General features: G+C 48.0%; 2 protein-coding genes across 6 annotated transcripts in view; one reads left to right on the plus strand and one right to left on the minus strand.

Moving 5' to 3' along the window:
• Window positions 1–18,119, plus strand: part of LRRN2 (leucine rich repeat neuronal 2) — a 113,557-nt gene extending 95,438 nt beyond the window's left edge. For all 3 annotated transcript variants that reach the window (XM_050952310.1, XM_050952311.1, XM_050952312.1), the window contains exon 2: window positions 2,503–18,119. In XM_050952310.1, coding sequence (XP_050808267.1) covers window positions 2,774–4,948 — 2,175 coding nt within the window. In that variant the 5' untranslated portion in view covers window positions 2,503–2,773 and the 3' untranslated portion in view covers window positions 4,949–18,119. The remainder of the gene's footprint in view (window positions 1–2,502) is intronic.
• Window positions 18,120–20,552: 2,433 nt separating this feature from the next.
• The window catches only part of MDM4 (MDM4 regulator of p53), a 75,569-nt gene continuing 75,127 nt past the window's right edge, over window positions 20,553–20,994 (minus strand). For 2 of the 3 annotated variants that reach the window (XM_050957179.1, XM_050957175.1), the window contains one exon: window positions 20,553–20,937. In XM_050957179.1, coding sequence (XP_050813136.1) covers window positions 20,887–20,937 — 51 coding nt within the window. In that variant the 3' untranslated portion in view covers window positions 20,553–20,886. The remainder of the gene's footprint in view (window positions 20,938–20,994) is intronic. The other variant, XM_050957178.1, reaches the window with a different exon arrangement.

Consider the following 20,994-nt stretch of genomic DNA (forward strand, 5'->3'; position numbering starts at 1 on the left):
ATCTGGCTCAAAGCTGTACCGCTGAGGCGCTTATGAACCCTGCCTTACTGAGTGAACAAACAGCACATCAGTTGGGGAGGTGAAGGTGACAGGCGACGTGGGTAAAAATCACCTCCAAACCCAAAGCCCAAGATATCTCGCCCTGCACAGACGATGCCTGGATCTAAAGAAAAGGCTGCCACTGGCATGAGGGTCCTGGCACCACCAGATACATTCCCCTGTTTGGTATTGGGAGCCCACAGCCTGGTTCTGTGTCTAGACTGGGGAGCCCAAGAGAGTTACCAGGTTGATCTGTGTCCAGCAGCCTCAGTAATGTGTTCATTACTACCAAGCTGGGGCTTTACCACCAAATATCGCGAGAGTTGGCAGCACTGCAAAGGGTCCAAACAAACCGCATCCTGTGAGCAAGAGAAGATGGTGCCAGGGTCCAATAAACCCAAACCAAGTCTTGATGGAAACCTGCATGCCAAAGAGACAGGGGAACACGGGTCAAACCCCAGCTAGTGGAACAAACCCCAGCTCCACTGCTGCGTTGGCCTCTGTGCTCACCGCAGAATCGCTCTGCGTGGGGTGGAAATGGGAGTTGTAACATCAGCGTTGGGTGGGGCATGCCTTCCTCTTTGTGGAGATGAAGGAAAATTATCTGGGGACCAGAGAAAGAGCCCAGAGCTCCAAGACTTTGCCCAAGATTATCTGTATTGGGGAAGCATCTTCAAAGACAAAGACAGCAGAACTCCATGTGGAACCTGCACTAAGAGTGTGGGCCTTTTGGCTCTGGCTATTCCACACAAGAGATCTAAGAGCTACTACTGCTTCCAGCTCACAGGCCTGGCGTTTTAGCTCCAGTGGTTGAGACTCTTGGAATTTTTAGGTCCTAGATTCACCCTCATTTCCCCGCGGTATTTAGAACGGGAAATAGCTGGCGTGTCTTAGACCACCACTGCCCCGTAACCGATAGCAAACATTGACTCTTTCATGGCAACCGACCATCACAACATGGCTCACCCACATTCTCCCTGTCTATGGGAGAGCCTTAGGGAGCACAAGAATAATCACAGCAATGCTGTAGAGATGAGGGTGAGTAGCTGATGGGAAACAAGGCTTTTCAAAGGAGAATATGTGTCTCTGCGCCAGGAGGAGTGTCTGATTAAAATGCCCCTGTTGCTACCCTCTGCATTAGTTGTAATCTTCCCCCTCAGCAAAAGAGGTGACTCCTGTGATAATATTTAGGCTTCCGATTTTTTTCCCTACAAGGAGAGAGAATGAGCAAAGGAATCTCTGGATCATTCTCTGTGGAGATTCTTTTACCTTTGGTTTCATGCCAGTAGACTTTTGCTGTGATCAAGAATTCAGTTTCTATGTGGCTCCCCAATCCCTGCCACCATCCCCATGGTCACCCATCACTTTCATGTGGCTCCCAGTTTATTCCTCGGCTGTGGTATTGGGGACTGTGCCTTTATGGGATGAGCTTCCCGGACAGGGTGTGGCCAGGGCGCTATGCAGCTCTTGTTATGCACAGCTGGCTGGTACTGGGCACAGATTAAAGAAGAGCTCTTGCAAACCCCTTAAGCACTGAGTGATCACTGAATACCACCACAGACACATTGATTGTTTCAACCCCTTGTAAAAACCTGCATAAACTATGCCGCACATAAAGACTGCTAGACTGTATCAGAACCAGGGCCTAGCTGTCCTACTATCTTGTCTCTGGCAATAGCCAGTACCAGCTGCTTCAGAGAAAAATGCCAGAGATCCTTTAGGATGATGGGATAACTAGTGCCCGGGGATGTTAATTCCTGGCCCCATTAGATGGTTTATGCCTTGAAGCATGAGGATTAATATCCCTTCCAAAATTCTTGGATTATTTTACTAATATAACACAAGTCACGATTTGCCCTAGTTGGAGACGCTGATTCTGAAATCCCTTGGCTTCATTTTAACCCCTTAGTTCTCCACAGAGATGGGCTGAGTGTTTAAAGGTTCCCGAAGTTCAGGAGGCATGGAGATCCAGAGGCTTGGTTCGCTCTGGAGCTCAGACACCAAGTCTGGAACAGGATCTGAAAGACCAGAGGATGCTGGGTTCTGAGGTCTTGGTTTGACCTCTCTCTAGTTTTCAGTTGAGTCAGATAAAGAAATGGGTTATTGTTATTTATATTACAGTAGCATCCAGAAGCCTCTGAGATCACAGCCACATTGTGCACGGTGCTGTACATTCAGACGGTAAGAGACAATCCCTGCCCTTGGGAGTTCACAACCTAAATAGACAGACAAAGGATGGGAGAAAGGAAATATTAGCAGTCCCATTTTATTGCTGGTGAGGCACTGAGCGATTAAATAACTTGTCACACAAGGCGTCTGTAGCTGAAGCCAGAGCTCCTGACCACAAGACCAACACGCCTCTCATTACTGCGGGTGCTGGATTAATCTATATTTCTCTGTCTTGCTTTGTTTGCCACTTGCGCAGTTCTCCTCTAACGTGACCTGTTCCTTGGGCTCTTTCAGGAACGACCTTGAGAGGAAACCTCAAAAATGCAGCAGAGTGAAAAAATGAATCACCTTGTGGGGAAGAAAAGGAGAAATTCTGATTAAAGGAGCAAGCACTGGCCAGCGCATTATGACCTTGTCTACAGGGAAGGCCGAGCTGCGCTGCCTTCAACAGGAACAATAACACTGTGGGGAACACCCGTGAATGGTGGAAGAGACTTGAGGCGGGGGTTTTCTGTGTGGGGAGGGTCCTATTTCCAATTCTTCTTCTCCCCATGCCAAGTTCTGGATGTGCCCTGTGAAAGTTTTTGCCCTGGAAGGAAGTCAGTCTTGCCAGTTGAAAATGAGACACTTTCAAATGAACTTGCTTCTCATCTGTGTGGCAACTGCCACAGCCATCCCTGTAGTGCCCTGGAAGGTGAAATGCCCACTGCAGTGTGTGTGTCAGATCCGACCCTGGTACACACCCAGGTCTGTGTACAAGGAGGCCGCCACCGTGGACTGCAATGACTTGTTCATCTCCACTGTGCCCGAGAGCTTGCCAGAGGGGACGCAGACCCTGCTCTTGCAAAGCAACCGCATCACCAGGGTGGACCAGAGTGAGCTGGACTATCTGAAAAACCTGACAGAGCTGGACCTGTCGCAGAACAGCTTCGCCGACATCTGGGACTTCAGTCTGAAGAACATGCCTCAGCTGCTGAGCCTCCACCTTGAAGAGAATCAGCTGGCTGAGTTGTCCGATAACAGCTTCTCTGGCCTGGCCAACCTCCAGGAGCTGTATCTGAACCACAACCAACTGCGTAGGATTTCCCCACGGGCCTTCTCAGGCCTCAGTAACCTCCTTCGGCTCCACCTCAACTCTAATCTCTTGAGGACAGTTGACAGCCGCTGGTTCCAGGTGCTCCCCAACCTGGAGATCCTCATGATTGGAGGCAACAAGGTGGATGCTATCTTGGATATGAACTTCAGACCTCTGTTGAACCTGAGGAGCTTGGTTCTGGCTGGAATGAACCTGAGGGAGATTTCAGATTTCGCCCTGGAAGGGCTGAGAAGCCTGGAGAGTCTGTCTTTCTATGACAACAAGCTGGTGAATGTCCCCAAGCGGGCGCTGCAGCAAGTCCCTGGCCTTAAGTTCCTGGATCTGAACAAAAACCCTTTGCAGAGGATCAGGCAAAGTGACTTCACGAATATGCTACACCTCAAGGAGCTGGGACTTAACAATATGGAGGAGCTGGTTTCCATAGACAAGTTTGCCTTAATCAACCTCCCCGAGCTGAGCAAACTGGACGTGACCAACAATCCCAAGCTGTCCTTCATCCACCCTAGCGCTTTCCATCACCTGCCCCAAATGGAGACCCTGATGCTCAACAACAATGCCCTAAGTGCCTTGCATAAGCAGACGGTAGAGTCCCTGCCCAACCTGCAGGAGATCAGCATCCACAGCAACCCCATCCGCTGTGACTGCGTCATCCGCTGGGTCAACAGCACCGAGAACCATATCCGCTTCATCGAGCCCCAGTCCACACTGTGCGCTGAACCCCCGGACCTGAAGAGGAGACACATCCGGGATGTTCCCTTCCGGGAAATGACCGACCGGTGCCTGCCTCTGATCTCCACCAAGAGTTTCCCCTCCCAGTTGGATGTGGCAGACAACGAGAATATCTCACTACATTGTAGGGCCCTGGCGGAACCAGAACCAGAGATCTACTGGGTCACACCTTCTGGGGTCAAGCTGATCCCTTACTTGGAGGATGGGAGGTACAAGGTGCACCCTGAAGGGACACTGGAAATTCACAAGATAACTGCACAGGAGGCTGGGCTGTATACCTGCGTGGCCCATAACCTCATCGGCGCCGACACCAAGAGTGTCAGCCTGATGGTCAACAGCTCCTTCCCTCTCAGCATGGACAACCTGGAGCTCCTGGTGAAGGAAGTCCAGGCTTACCATATCCTTGTCACCTGGAAACCCCACCTCAACACAGTCTCCTCCAATCTCACCTGGTCCAGCTTCTCCTTCAGCTCCAGTTTGGATGTGACCAACGTGGCCCGGATCCCTGTGGGCACCCACCTGTATAATATCACCCGACTCCACCAGGGCACAGAGTACTGGGCCTGCCTTCACGTGGCCTTCGTAAACTTGCAGTCCAAGGTGGCCTGTGTGAATGCCAGGACTAAAGAGGCTGGCTACGGCTACCAGTACCTGGAGAGCAGGCAGAGTGTCTTGACGGTGCTGGCCTTCTGCATCTTGCTGCTCTCAGTCAGCCTGGTGGGCCACTGTGGCTTTGGTTCCTACAGGCCACAGCCTGGGAGCCCTGGGAAGCTGCTCCTGCGCTGCCTGCCATGGAACCCGGGCTCGTCCTCTGTGCGTGTGGTCTACCCTCCTTTCATCAAACACTGGGATCAAGGGAGGCCTGGGGAGAAGCTCCTAGCCATGGAGGTGCAAGCAACGCCACTGGACTCTTGAAGGTCAACTCTTCGGAGGGGTGTGGAATTGGGGTGGCGATTCTGGGGGTCGGGGAGAAGGCAAGTGAAACCATTTTTTACCAAAAATAAAAAGACTTGACTGACAAACAAAACAGCATGGCAAGTGGAGAGGGACATGGCCAACATCCAGGCCTTGTGGTGCCCCTCTGCCCCCATGCTCCGCCCAAGGCACCCATCAACATTTGTCCAAACAGATTGTTTCTCTTACAGGCAACCTGCTGTTACTGGAGGAAAGGTTTTTGAGTGAATCTTCAGCACAGACAAGGCCAACGAAATGCAATGCCCAGAGCAGACAGCATGAGCAAGAACAGTCATATTGTAGAAACACAGATGACACCAAGCCCCCGGCAACCCAGATGTTAGTCCACTAGCCGGATGGTCCCTGTCTTGGAAATACACAAAGGCCTTTCCCCTTTGGACTTTTTTTGTGTGTACAGCCATAGGTAACCATGACTCAAACTTGCCAGCCCCCTTATTCGCTCACCTACAACCACAAGGAACAAAGTGGGGAGGGGGGAAAATGACAGTTGGGCTAAGGAAACACGGATGCTGCTGCTGCTGTATCTCTTAACTGGCTAGTGACGTCTTCGTGATTCCGGCTGGATTCCGCCGTGAAAAGCCAATAGGATCCCATAACCCAAGAGCTTGATTTCAAGGCTATTTTGTAAACTTTTGTGGATAATGTTACCAAAAAAAAAAAAAAGGAAATTCTTGCTTTTCTGTTTTTGTAAAAAAAAAAAAAAAAGAAAAAAGGAAACACAAAACCTTTGTACACTGGTCTACAGTGTGAAGGGTTCGTGATAGAAAAACATTACTGCAGAGATGAAGGGTGGGGGCGGGGGTATGGCAGGACGAAATCTTTGATGTGACAGAGGTTCTAGGAACAAAGTGTCTTACTTCCAAATAGCTGCACTTTGCTCTCTGCACGTATCCCACTGCATAACTTGAAACATCCCGGGAGATGAAAGTGAGAAGATGCTTTATGGGTGTGAGGGGAATAAATATTCTGGTCTCCAATGCTGTCATCACCTCTCTTTCTCTGATAAGCAATTAAAATTGCAAATGAAACATACTGGTGGACAGCATGAGTCTCTCCCCCCCCCCCCGCCCCCTTCTGTTTCTAATTATGCCATACCAAGGGATGATGCCATCTATAGAATTTCAAATCAGTGAGCTTGGGAGAGTCAGCTCCCCTTCGCTAGTGGTATATGGATGTTTTTATTTAAAAAACTCATTCGTTTACTTTTAAATTTCTAAGAAGCCTTTAATTGGGGGAAAGGGGAACAACATGGAAAGAGAAAGGAAGGACAGGTGAGTTGGTTGATGGAGAAATAGATGGATAGCTAGAAAGAGAGTGATAGAAAGAAGCCACCAGAAAAGGGTCAGTGTACATTGACACCAAAAATAATTTTCCCACCAGGAAGTATAATGTTCATGGTTATGAATGTTGCTTTACCTTTCAAGATCTGGGCAAGATGGTATTTGTAAGGAGACAGAAGACAAATGAGTTGGTTATCTGATATCTGAGACCAGCACCTATGGTGCCCTGGTGTACTAAAAGTTCCAAGTTAAAAGGCATGGGGAGATGAGTAGCAATTTGAGCGAGACACATGCATGAGCTGATCCGATGCACCCTCACCACCATCTTTGTAATGACCTGCCACCGTCCATGCACTAACAGCAGCAAATTTGGACAGGACCAAAGCCTTTTGAAGTCCAGGGGTTGTGGAGCAGGCCCTTAGACCAGGCGCTCCGCATAATGCTCTCTGCTCCACATAGTGCTCCCCATCCACTGTGGGGCACATAGCGCCCATTGCAAGCATTAAGAAAAGCTCTGCCATAATCATGTACAGTTTTTTGATGTGGTAGAATGGCATAGGGAGAAAAATCTCCCCCTAGATCTAGCAGTGGGGTGCACTGGCAGAATAGTGTGTGTGAGAGGCCCCTGGAATAATAACAGGAAGATAAAGGTCAGGACTGAAGGCTTCAGGAGAGCTTTGCAAAGGAAAGTTGCCCAGCCCCTGGCTGTGCTCTAGTTGTCTCTTGCTAGGATAATAAATCCCTCTCTTTCCTCCAGAACCAAATCTGTCCCCTCAATTAAAAAGTACAGTGCCAGAGGGAAAATTTCAGCCAGGTTCACTGTAATCACCTGAAACAAAACGTGATGTACCAGCAAATAAACAAGGCCCAGAGATCAAAGTGTATACGGCTCAGCTTTGCTGGAGCATCTGTAAACAAAATAATGTCTTCCTCCTTTGGGAGGGGCTCTGAATTGATCAGAGAGAAGAAATAAAATGAAGATGAAGAGAGATTCCCCTCCTGATTCTTCTGAGCCCAGCCTAGGGATAATGGCAGACGGATACTTTCTGCGTGGAGGGGTGTCAGAGAGAGGCATTCATTAAAAATTAAAATGGCCTGGGATGTGCCTCCACAGTTTGCTATCCCTGTCGAGGTGAACACCAAGGAGATCAATGAAAAGAAGCCACTGTGATAGAGTGTGTGTGTGTGTGTGTGTCTTGTTCTCTTTCATTCACACACACACAGCTGACTCCTCTACTCCGCAAGCATCATCGGTGATGGTCAATTTTGGGGGCTGCACAACCATTGCTAAGTCGGCCCTGGCTAATTTGCATAGACATCCTCATGAATGTTAAGATGCACAAATCAACGAGGGCACCGTGCCCTGCTTGCCTCGATAAAGGAACAGACACTGCTTGCTCCTGCAAGTTCACCAGCAACACATGCCGGCAGCCCTTCCAGTTCTGTCCTTCCTCTGCAGTTACAGGAAGGCTCTTGGATGCCTTAAGCCACCTGTTTAAAGCCATCCCTGCTTTAGAATACCCTGATAGTCTGTTCTCCCCCTCCCCGCCCCCTTCACAGGAAAGAAGCCACTCAAATGGAACTGTCAAGACACTACCACCTTCTCTTGATGCAAAACCCATCAGCTCATAACTGGCTGCCTTAGCAGAGACACCAAGGACTGACTGGGCCATAGAGCCTGCACTCTTCTCTCAAGTCCAGAGGAGGCTGCTCCAGGCTGGGGATGAGGTGTGTTGGTGGAGTAGGCGGGGGGAGCTTGCACTCTTCATAGTGGCTGGACTATTCCTTGGATAAACAGAAACTGGAAAATGACTCCCCTTTAAAAAAAATGGACATGCTGCTCTCCCAGTCAGAACTTGGGAGAAACGCGCAAGAAAATGGCACATCCTCCCAAAGCAAGACAGCCCACCCACACACCCGCCTGATGCTGTGCTGCAATGCAATGTCCTTAACACTTAAAACTAGAAGGACTATTGGACATGATGGAAGAGCACTGAAGAAATTATGAGATTGACACAGCCTGTGCAGATAACTTCAAGTGTGGGATTCCATGGCCCAGTCCTCTGTACCTGCCTAACCTCAGACTTCTACTCTTCTGTGCAGAGTTGGGCTCCAGCCCCACGCCCCAGTACCTCACCCCTGCCCTGAACTCTGGAGGATTTGATATCCAGATGGGAGGTTTACAGCTTGGCTCTGTCCCTGCTTTAAAGTTACGAGTTTTCTTTACTGGATCCTCTTTCCCAGCTGGGACTGGCAATGTGGTTCTGCTTCAAACATCATAATAAAAGATCGTCCCCACCAGGCGTACAAACATAACAATTACTGTGTTCCTGTCCCAGCTGGGAGCAGTGGGCAGGCGCCTACAGTGTGATGCCAGAATAACTCATCCCACGCAAAGCACGCCCCTCTCTCCCTGGGCTGACACCACTGCATGGAGTTTGCCTCTTACCAGCTGAAATAAAAATGCCGAAAAAGTAGAGAACACTTTAATTCCCAAAACCATGGAAAGAGCCTGCGAGCTCGTCCAGAGTGGATGAAACTGGAGCCTGCATGTCTCACGTGGGAACTGCAAGACCTTGGGCAAAGGGCTACCACCGGCACAATTGGCACCAGGGCAAATCACGCTGGAACACTTCTGTGCACTGGGGACAGGTCAGCACTTAAAACTTTTGCTAGTATAGCAATGTCAGCTTGGGATGTGGTTATTTTTATGACATTTCTATATTGGCAAAAGCCCTAGTGCAAACATTGTTATACTGGAGACAAAAAATGCTTTTGCCTGTATAGCTAATTTTGTTTGGGAACTGGGTAAGTTATACTGGCAAAAGCACTCTTTGGCTGGTATAAGCTAGGTCTACACTGGGAGGGCTTTGCTGGTCTAGTGGTACTGGTATAACTATACCAGCAAACCTTTCCTAGGGTGCGTTCACACTACCTGCTGGATCGGCAGGTAGTGATCGATCTATCAGGGATTGATTTATTCATCTCACCTAGATGCAATAAATCGATCCCTGCCGCGCTCCCCGTCGACTCCGGAACTCCACCACGGCAAGAGGCAGAAGCGGAGTCGACAGGGGAGCTGCGGACGTCGATCCCACTCCATGAGGACGGGAGGTAAGTCGAAATAAGATACATTGACTTCAGCTACACTATTCTTGTAGCTGAAGTTGCATATTGACATCGACATCCCTCCCCCTACCCCCAGTGTAGACCAGCCCTTAGTGTAGACTAGCCTAGGGCTTTGACAAGGCTATTTCATCTAAAGACGGATGCATGATAATTCCCTATTGGGCAGACGCTTCTGCTGCAGCCTTCTCTGATCCATTATTCTATATGATAGCTCTTACCAGCCACAATTTAGCCAACAGGCACTAATCAGCAAGGCACTTAATCACGTGCTTGGGACCATTGAAGATTTGCCATTATCTTCAATAGGACAGGCTGAAAGCTAAGTATGTGCTTAAGGACTTCGTTGAATGGAAGCCACTCTGGAGATTCTGTAGGATCCCAAGTGCCTTCGAATTACTCACGTATGTAAAGTCAAGTGTTTGGAGGGTCAGGGCCTAAATATCCTTTCTCTTCTGCCTTTCTTTACACTGGGGAAATTTACAAAAAAATCCCCACTGGTTTAGCTGGATCAGTGTGAGATCAGTTGGGAATATTAGCCTGTAAATTTCCCAGGAGTAGACATGTCTTTGATTTAATTCCATTCCTCCCAGTTATATAAAAAGCTCCCTTATTAATCAGTCACGGGGTGATATTTTCACCTCTCTCCTCCGCCATTTGAGATGATCTTGTTCCTACGCATGGCAGAAATGTAGCTAACCCTCAAGCAAAACAAACAGACAGCCCTTTTAAAGGCTGTAATTTTGTAGGTGTAGGGAAAGGACATCTGTGATCATTACTATCATTACTGCTAATGTTACACTGGGACCGGAGGTGATTCAACAGCTGTTTGGTTTGTTTATTTTAACCTACAACTAATTCCTGCAAGCAGAAGATTCTATTTGTTTATTTCTTCTTCTATTTTCTCAATTGCTCTCAGCTGAGTTTGGGAATCACAGTGATACTTATGGAGCTTCAGAATATAATTAATACAAAAATACACCATTCTGATTGCCAGCACTGACACACTGAATTGTTCTGTCCTCTATGGATGCTTTCTTTCCCCCCACTCTTGTCTGCTCTGGGACCACAACTGTACTAGCTAAAACCCAACTGTGCTGGCTACAGCTGGGTTTAAACAGTAGTCAGAGCAGGACATTGGGAGTTGGGAAGCCTGAGTTCTGTTCTTGACCGCCACTGACTCACTTCCTGACCTTGGGCAAGTCACTTAGCCCAACATTTTCAAAAGTCGCTGCTGATTTGGTGGGCTTCGGTCATTTGACAGCCCAAACTGAGAGTATATGGGGTTGACTTTCAGAAATGCTGACCTGCCATGGCTCAGTGCCTATGAAAATCATGTCCTAGGGTCAAAATTTTCAAAAGAGCTCAGCAGCCATCAAGCCCTGAGTGCTGACAAAAAGCTGGCTCCTTACAGAATTTTGATGCCTGAGCTCTTTGGATAATCTGGTCCCATGGGTTTCCAGCTGGGCCCCCAAAATGAATGGGCACTTCAGAAAACATTGACCTCTGCTTCTCTGTGCCTCAAATCCATCCTCTCTGAAGTGGGGACAATGATACTACCCCCCACTCCCAAACGCTTTGAGATCCTCATCTGAAAAGCACTGTGTGGAATACACTATTTATTTTTGTGGTAATGGTCTGATTCTCATAGTTTCCATAACCAGTGGGGTTTTTTCTTCTGATCATTATGCTAACTAAATAGTACCATGGACCCTGTCTATCCTGGCTGTACAACCAAAGTCAGCAACTGTGCTTAAATACAGTTTAAACTCAACTGTGGTTAAACCACTTTCTTACAGGTTTGACCAGCCAATGCAGAGAGAGTCAAACTATATTAGTATAGAATGGTTCAGCTAGTCACGTAGACTGGAACAAATGGATAACAGCTGACCTAGTCCTGTCTCCTATTGAACTTTAAGGGGCCAATTCTTCATCTGCTCTGGTATCTTTGCTCTGACAAAGGCCGCAGCTAGATGCTAAAGAGGAAGACATAAACCCCCCGCCCCCATGTTCATTTCATGGTGAAGCATAGTATGATTGAGAAGGAGCTGTAGCTGGTAACGTGTTCTCTGCAGCCTGAGGACTGATACCCTTGCCTAATTTTTATCCTAGCTAATGTAACTGTAGAAGATAATCATTCCACAGTGAAATTCACTCCTGTGCAGAGGGCCTGCCTGAAACCTTTGCACCACTTAAGTCCTATTCTGAAGGGCTTACGTGCCTTGTACAAATTTCTGTGCACAAGGGTAAATTACACCTTAAGTGTCTAGCCTCTTTTGTGCAACTTAAGTTGTTTGCCTCAGTAACGTCACACACAGATACACACACATGGCTGTTACTTCCACTGTCTGTTTTAACCTTGCTTCCAAAAATGCATTTTCCTTTCACCTGCTTGGAATGTGTTCCTTTCTGAAATGACAGAGTGGCTTATTGTTCTTGTATTAGCTGATGGCATAAACAAGGGCACCAGTCTACCTTGCTCTCCCCTATTCATTTTGCACAGCTCTCTGCCATTTTCTCTCCTCCTTTCCAAAGCAAACAGTCCTGGTCTTTCTGATTGATGCAAGAGGGGACAGCCTGATTACAAAGAAGAAGCATCTATTTAAATACAGAGATCTGTGATTGGAGTGGGAAAACATACAAATGCAACTGGGTTTGGGTAGAGCACTATTATCTCTGCAGCAATTCTAGAGCATGGCACTAGCTCCACCATTCCAAATGTTTTTAGAAGGAGCAGCATTTTAGCCCTAAGAAAAGTAATCAATGGATATCACTTATCATGTGAGCAGGCTAGGCAAGCTCTGTGGGTGCCCTTTAGTCCTGTCTTGGCACCTTTCTGCTGTATCAGTTCTGCCCCCCTTTCCTAACTCTGCTAATGCACGTCAGTTCCCACCTGCAGCTCCCTCTTGTATTCTAGTTGTCATTCCTCCAAACTGCCTGCTGATGCTCCTCATTCCTGACCTGCAACACACACTAGTTCCAGCCCTGGGCTTCCATACTGGAAACCAACTGAGCTCACCCCAATAAACCCACTGCAGGGTCGGATGGAGTCAAAGCTCACAGGTACTGAGCTTGGCAGGGGAGCCTGAGGAAATTCTTTCCAACCAGCCTATGCACGAGAGACCAGAATGAGCCCAGCTCTCCGAACTGGCCATAAAAACAGCCCAGCTCTGCCTGCATGAATCATTGTCTGGAAGGTGCCACAGTGATAACATTACTGATCAGGCAGGACTAGTCCAAGAATGAACCTTGCTCTGTGAATTATAACAGCTGCAAAGTTTTATATGGCCCTGTGATTGGGATGTATGGGTTCTCACCCTGTCGGATGCTGGATCGTACAAATGAAACAGTCATGCAGATGTATGAGGGGTAATTTTTTGACTATCAGGAATAAGTCACCTCAGGATGTTGTCTCATGGGGAGAAAGAAAAATGGCTTTTCATTGATAGGCTCCCCTGGTATTCCTCGCCTTCCTTTAAAAAGCCCATTGGCTTCTGAGCTGACACAGCAGGATTGCCCAGATAGGAATGCCAGATCAAAACCCCTTGGATCTTGGAGGTAGTTAGGGTGACCAGATGTCCTGGTTTTATAGGGATAGTCCTGATATTTGGGGCTTTGTCTTATATAGGCACCTATCACCCCCCAACCTTTGTCCTGATTTTTCACACTTGCTATCTGGTCACCCTAGGGGTAGTTCAGACCTCAGCTTTGTGGCTTGGTCCCAGTCCCTACAACACAATCCAGACTGGAACATTAGCTCTACTACCACTTTCCCGCCTCCACCTCTTCCAAACTTCCGATCTGGATTTGGAGCCAAGTTCTGCGGTGAGGGCATTCAAACACTGAGGGGAATGCTGGCAACTTTCCAAAGTGCCCCAAACCCACATACAAATGCATTGAAAAGAAATGCAATTGAAAAGAAATGCACACAGCCCTAATAGTTGCTTGTACTTGTCTCTTGCCTCTGCCTCAGTGAATATAAATAGTGTGCATTTACCAGCAATACAATCCTGCCTTTGATCAGCTTTGTCCTTGTCACCCTGAAGTTACTGGGAGACGTATTTTAGGACTCTATTGGACACACTTTCGCATATATGCCCCTCTACCTCAAATCAGCTTTGCAAGCTACACCTGTAAGGGATGTGGTTTACGTGCAGCGCTGGGAGAGCTCTCTCCCAGCGCTGGCGCTCTGACTACACTCACACTTCAAAGCGCTGCCGCGGCAGCGCTTTGAAATTTCAAGTGTAGCCATACCCTAAGACAAGAAGTAACAGGCTTAATCTGCAGCATGGGAGATTTAGATTAGATATTAGGAAAAACTTTCTAACTCTAAGGATAGTTAAGCACTGGAACAGCTTACCTAGCAAGCTTGTGGAATCCCTGTTCTTGGAGGTTTTTAAAGACCAGATTAGACAAACATGTGTCAGGGATGGTCTAGGTTTACTTGGTCCTGGACTAGATAACCTCTTGCGGTTCCTTCCAACCCTACATCTCTATGATTCCATGAAATCATCCCTCTCCATCAAAGAATTCACTAATATTGATTTAATGAAACTTAAACACAGGCTTAAAATTAAACCTGTGATTAAATATTTTGCTGAATCAGGCCCTTTATGGCCACTACATGGAGAGGCATAGCCCTCAGCCTGCCAGGGCCTAAAGGCAGGACACAATGTGTGCCAAGGATCCAAAATTAGGGACACACAACTATGATTCCTGAAGAGAACTCAGAATGCAGTGGGATATAGTAATCTAGTGCAAATGACTCAGTGATCTCATTTCATTATCCTTTATTTCTGATGTGTGAGGAGACCCCCAAAGGTGTGTGGAACAGTATGTAGCTTTGGGTCTAAAATTAATGACATTTGAGCGGCATGCAGAAAGGCTGTCTTCTACAGTAAAAAATTAGTCTTGGTCAATTTAATAGATTATATATTTGCTAAAGATTCTTTCATTATCACATTCAAGTTGCATTTCCTGCAATAGGAAACTTGGGCCAGATTTTCAAAGAGCTCAATATTCATTTAGACACCTAGCTAAGTGGCTGGATTTTCTGGAGAGCCCAGCATGTTGGATGCTGAGCTGATCTGAAAATATTTTCAAGTGTCTGTGACCTAGGCACTTCAGGGCCAAAGTCCCACTGACTTTCAGTGAGATTTAGGCTCCTTGAGTAGCTGTCGCTTTTGAAAATGGGACTTAGGCATTTTTGAAAATGTTACACCAGGCCTCTATTTAAATGGGAAAAGAGCTATTTTGAAAATCTGGCTCCTTTGTCTACATGCAAAGTCACCCTGGTTTAACTAAAGGTGTAATTTAAAATCATTTCAGTTAAACCAATGAAACGGGCTGGGTGGACACCCTTAAACTGATATACACTTGTCTCATATTGATTTAGCTTAAATCAGTTAGGAACAGGTTTCAATAAAACTGAAATAAACCATTTTTAAACCAAAATAAGATTGTCTATACAGGATTTTGAACTAAACTGGTTTAAAAATCAATTTAAATTAAATCTTTTCGGTACACCTTCTGAGTCTAGAGGCTTCAAGGGAATACATAGCACAGGACAGGCTGTGTGACACAGGGCTTGGCTACACTGGAGAGTTGCAGTGCTGGTGGTGGGTTTACAGTGCTGCAACTTACTCACCGTCCACACTTGCAAGGCACATACAGCGCTGCATCTCCCTGGCTGCAGCGCTGGCTGTACTGCTCTGCCTGGGGTATAATGATTGCAGCACTGGTGATGCAGCACTGCTCTGCCAGTGTGGCCACCAAAAGCACTGTAATTGGCCTCCAGAGGTATTCAGAGGTATCCCAGAATGCCTGTTCAGCCACTCCCAACAGCGCTGCAAATGCTGCAAATGTGGCCACACTGTAGCGCTGGCAGCTGTCAGTGTGGCCACACTGCAGCGCTTTCCCTACACAGCTGTACAAAGACAGCTGTAACTCCCAGCGCTGTACAGCTGCAAGTGTAGCCATACCCACATTCTGCCACCTTTACACTGAGTATGAGAATAGTCCCACTGCTTTCATTAGGGCTACTCATGGAGTAAGTTGTTATTTAACAGATGAAATTCCCCCTGTGCAATGGGCCACCAGTTAATTCCAACCTAAATCCTATGTTACACACAAGTCATTAGTAGAGATGGGCCCAAGCTGCCAAGTTCCCAGCTACAGCAGGACACCTACATACCCCAAATTCATGCATGCTGGTATTTGGGGTTCCATGCTGAATACGCAGAGTTCCCCAGAGCCAGGATCTGAGCTTGCCCACATTTTGGGAAACAACTGAAGGTTTGATATCTGGGGTTCATTGCAGCAGAAATATCCAGCTGCTCCGGAGTGGCGGTCAGATCTTGGATGTGGTGCAGCAGGCAGACCCAGCCGTGGAGCTGGGATTGGAACCCTGTCTGACGTCCCAGTTCTCAAATCCAGGCCTGGGAGTTCTCAGACAGCTGTTGCATCCTGGCCTTCACCCAATGGCTGCTGAAACCTGGTGAGCCTCAGCCAAGGCACCACCCATGGGACTGAAGTGCTGATTGGAAGATTGCCCAGCTTCACCGACTAGTCCAGCCATGCTATTTAAGCCAGACGGAGGCACAAGAATTCATCTGAGTAACTGGGGGTATGGCTACACTTGAAATTTCAAAGTGCTGCTGCGGCAGTGCTTTGAACTGTGAGTGTGGTTGGAGCGCCAGCGCTGGGAGAGAGCTCTCCCAGCGCTGCACGTAAACCACATCCTCTACGGGTGTAGCTTGCAGCGCTGGGAGCCGCGCTCCCAGCGCTGCGGCACTGATTACACTTAGGCTTTGCAGCGCTGTATCTTGCAGCGCTCAGGGGGGTGTTTTTTTCACACCCCTGAGCACGAAAGTTGCAGCACTGTAAAGTGCCAATGTAGCCAAGGCCCCTGGATGATTCCCTGTTGCTGCTGCTGTTGCATTGGACCCTGATTGTGCCTGGGCCCAACCCTCTTCCTGATTCCTAATCCTTTCCTGCCTCATTGGTACCTTTGTTCCTGGTACCCACCATGCTCCTGCTCCATGCCTAAGCCTTGCCTCTCCTCCAGTTCCTGCCCTTACACCTTGCTTCCAACCATATCAGTCCTGGCTCTGACTTCTGGTTCTGGCATTGGGTATCCAACCCTCAGCTTCAATTCCTGCCTCTGACTCTGTTAATCAGCAATTGACCCTGGTGCTGACCCTCAACTCCATTCCCCAGCTGGACATCTGCTCTGCCCACTAGACTTGACTCCTTCGCTGGCCACTAGGCCAGACCACCTACGTCCCACTCCCTAACACCCTGGTCCCAAAACAATAGCCTCTACCCACTTAAACTGGAAGAGCTCCCCTAGTGGGAAGCAGTAGTAGGTCCTTTATCTTCCCTGTGGGCTGTCCAATAGAGGCTGATATCATTCACATAACCACAGCTAGTATATTACCAATTACCCATGCTCTCCCCAGTGTACCGCTATTAGGAAGCATCTGAAGTTGAGAGTGGAACTGGGTAAACTATATTACCCATGGAGATAAAGCTACACCCTTTTCCTGAAGGCGTTTCCCATTCTGACACGACATTAGCCAGGGGCTGTTACTTAATGCAGAGAAAAGTTTAGGCACAGCAAATTCTTAAGAGCATCTTAACTTCCTTTCAAGGTCAGTCCCTCTGGGAGAGAAAGCATCCACCCATTGAAACACTGAATGAACAGAAAATTGCTCAATCAGGTTTTACTCTCCTCATTTATTTGGGAGAATGAGGTTTGCAGCATAGAATAATGGTTGAAGATGTTTCGGAGGGGAGGGGGGAGATTTTTAGATGAGTGTTTGATCTACAATGATGTCTCTAAGCAAGGGCCCTTTAACCTGGAGCACAAAGGCATAACAAGATCCAGTGGCTGAAAGATGAAGCTAGAGAAATTCAAACTGGAAACGAAGTGCAACTTTTTAACAAGCAGGATAATTAACTATTGCAATGGCTTCCACAAGGGTGTGGGGGATTCTCCATCACTGGCAATTCTACATCTGGTTTTCTAAAAGAGATGTTCTGGAGCCTAGTTCAATCACAAGTTATTGGGCTTGATGCTGGAATTTTACTGGATGAGGTTCTCTGGCCTGTGTTATGCACGAGGTCAGACAGAATGATCCCTTTGGCCTTTAAAGCTACAAATCTATTAACAGAAGGAGGGATAGTCTTTTGGGTTCCACTGAGTCTCACTTAAGGGAATACTAAGAGAGAAAGATCTATTTGAAGGTCGTCTTTGAAAATACTTCTCCCCTCATCCTGCCCCAATCAGGTTTAACACCTGTGCTGTGGTTTCTTTCCCATAAACCACAGTCCTTAGTGGCTTTTTGTCCACCTCCTACCCTGCCCCTCATTCCTGTTTTACTTCTATTCGCTTTCGGAATAACCGTGAAGCAATCACTACTGCTCCTTCTGCCCTTTCTCCCCCTCTTTTTCAGTGTAAACAGCATTGTGGATTTCATATGCAACTTAGCTTCTTGACAAATCTAGTTGAGAACATTGTGAGCCAGATTCTATTTTAAGCACCTAATAAAAATGTTTTTGGAATGAACCCATGGCTGTGTCCTTCTTTTGCAAGAACCTTATTATTGGCATTATAGAAGCACCCCAAACCCCACCACTGCAGTAGGCACTGTCCACACACATAATAAGAGGAGAAAAGGGCAAAGGGTGGTGGGGAAAGTGATTTACCCAAGGTCCGTGGTAGAGCAAAGGATAGCTCCCAAGTCTCTGGACTGCTAGTCCAGTGCCCTATCCACTGGGTTATACTGCCTCTCACGAGAGTAGTGTTTCTACCATTATTCCTTCAAAGAAGGATATACACTTTGCCCCAGGGCCGCCCAGAGGATTCAGGGGGCCTGGGGTCTTCGTTGGCGGGGGGGGGCGGGTCCTGGGGCGGAAGGACCACCCGCCGCCGAATTGCTGCTGAAGACCCAGAGCGGAAGAAGCGAGTGAAGGACCCTGCTCCAGGGACCCCAAAAAAGTCTCGTACCATATTGCTCCACTTGCCCCCCCCCGGCGGTCCTGCTTTGCCCAAAAGAAGTGCTTTGCTGAACATGGATAGAATTACTCACGTACTTATAGTTAAACCCATGCTTAAGTGTTTTGCTCAGTCAGGGCCTTTAATCTCTCTAGGGGTATGTCTACACTACGGGATTATTCCAATTTTACAGAAACCGGTTTTTAAAAACAGATTGTATAAAGTCAAGTGCAAGCGGCCACATTAAGCACATTAATTCAGCAGTGTGCGTCCATGTACCGAGGCAAGCGTCGATTTCCTGAGTGTTGCACTGTGGGTAGCTATCCCATAGCTATCCCATCGTTCCCGCAGTCTCCCCAGCCCATTGGAATTCTGGGTTGAGATCCCAGTGCCTAATGGGGAAAAAAACATTGTCGCGGGTGGTTCTGGGTACAACCTCACCCCTCCCTTCATGCAAGTAGCAGACAACCGTTTCGTGCCTTTTTCCCTGGGTGAACTGTGCAGATGCCATTCCATGGCAAGCCTGGACCCTGCTGAGCTCAAGACAGCAATCATGGACGTTTTAAAGACCGCGCGCATTCTCGTGCAGTCAATGCTGAACCGGGACCTGCAAAGCCAGGCGAGGAGCCGGCAGCTACGGCAACGTGGTGACGAGAGTGATGAGGACGTGGACACAGAATTCTGTCAAACTGCGGGCCTCTGCGCTTTGGAGATCCTGCTGGTAATGGGGCAGGTTCTAGCCATTGAACGCCGATTTTGGGCCTGGGAAACAAGCACAGACTGCTGGGATCGCATAGTGCTGCAGGTGTGGGACGATTCCCAGTGGCTGCGAAACTTTCGCATGCGTAAGGGCACTTTCATGGAACTTTGTAGCTTGCTTTCCCCTGCCCTGAAGTGCCAGAATACAAAGAGGAGAGCAGCCCTCACAGCTGAGAAGCAAGTGGCAATAGCCCTCTGGAAGCTTGCAATCCCAGACAGCTACCGGTCAGTCGGGAATCAATTTGGAGTGGGAAAATCTACTGTGGGGGCTGCTGTAATGCAATTAGCCAAAGCAATCACTAAACTGCTGCTACGAAAGGTTGTGACTCTGGGAAATGTGCAGGTCATAGTGAATGGCTTTGCTGCAATGGGATTCCCTAACAGTGGGGGGGGGGGGGGCCGATAGATGGAACCCATATCCCTATCTTGGCACCAGAGCACCAGGGCACCCAGTACGTAAACCGCAAGGGGTACTTTTCAATGGTGCTGCAAGCATTGGTGGATCACAAGGGACGTTTCACCAACTTCCACGTGGGATGGCCGGGAAGGGTTCATGACGCTCGCGTCTTCAGGAACACTACTCTGTTTAAACGGCTGCAGCAAGGGAATTACTTCCCAAACCAGAAAATAACAGTTGGGGATGTTGAAATGCCTGTCATTATCCTGGGGGACCCAGCCTACCCCTTGATGCCATGGCTCATGAAGCCATACACAGGCAGCCTGGACAGTAGTCAGGAGTTGTTCAACTACAGGCTGAGCAAATGCAGAATGGTGGTAGAATGTGCATTTAGCCGTTTAAAGGTGCACTGGCGCACATTACTGACTCACTCAGACCTCAGCCAAACCAATGTCCCCATTGTTATTGCTGCTTGCTGTGTGCTCCACAATCTCTTTGAGAGTAAGGGGGAGACCTTTATGGCGGGGTGGGAGGCTGAGGCAAATCACCTGGCCGCTGATTACGCACAGCCAGACACCAGGGTGATTAGAAGAGCACACCAGGAAGTGGTGCACATTAGAGAAGCTTTGAAAACCTGGCCAGGGTACAGTGTGATTGTTGTGTTTATTTCTCCTTGATGAAACGTCCCCCCCCCCTCCCCCGATTGACACCCACCCACCCTCCTTCGATCACAGCTTGCTTTCTAAGGAAATAAAGTCACTCTCATTTAAAAATCATGTATTCTTTATTACTTAATTATAAAAAGAGGGAGAGAACTGACAAGGTAGCCCAGGTGGGGTTTGGGAGGAGAATAGTAGGGAAGGAAAAGGCCACTAAAAAAAATTCATAATAATGAGAGCTTTCTGGTTGGGCTATCCATTGGGGTAGAGTGGGCAGGTGCACGGAGCCTACCCCCATGAGTTCTTACTCGTCTGGCGGGTGAGGAGGCTAAGGTGGTAATACAGGGGCTGCAGTGGCACTCTGTGATCCTGCTGCCATTCCTGAAGCTCCACCATATGCCGGACCATGTCAGTTTGATCACGCAGCAGTCCCAGAGTTGCATCCCGCTGATCTTCCTGCTGTCACCTCTCAGCTCGAGCATCTCTCCTCACGTTGGTCCCTCCTATCCTCACGTTGGTCCTTCCTGTCCTCATGGTCACTGGCATCTTTCCTGTACCTTGCTACCACGTCCTTCCATTCATTCAGATGAGCTCTTTCATTGCGGGTCACTTCCATGATTTCCGAAAACATTTCTTCTCGTGTTTTTTTTTACGTCGCCTTATCTGAGATAGCCTTCGGGATGGAGTAGGGAGGCTTGAAAAATTTGCAGCTGCATGAGGGAAGGGAAAAAAGGGAGAGAAGTATTTAAAAAGATACATTTTAGAGA

This window comes from Gopherus flavomarginatus, chromosome 5 (assembly GCF_025201925.1).
Source record: "Gopherus flavomarginatus isolate rGopFla2 chromosome 5, rGopFla2.mat.asm, whole genome shotgun sequence".
NCBI lineage: Eukaryota > Metazoa > Chordata > Testudines > Testudinidae > Gopherus > Gopherus flavomarginatus.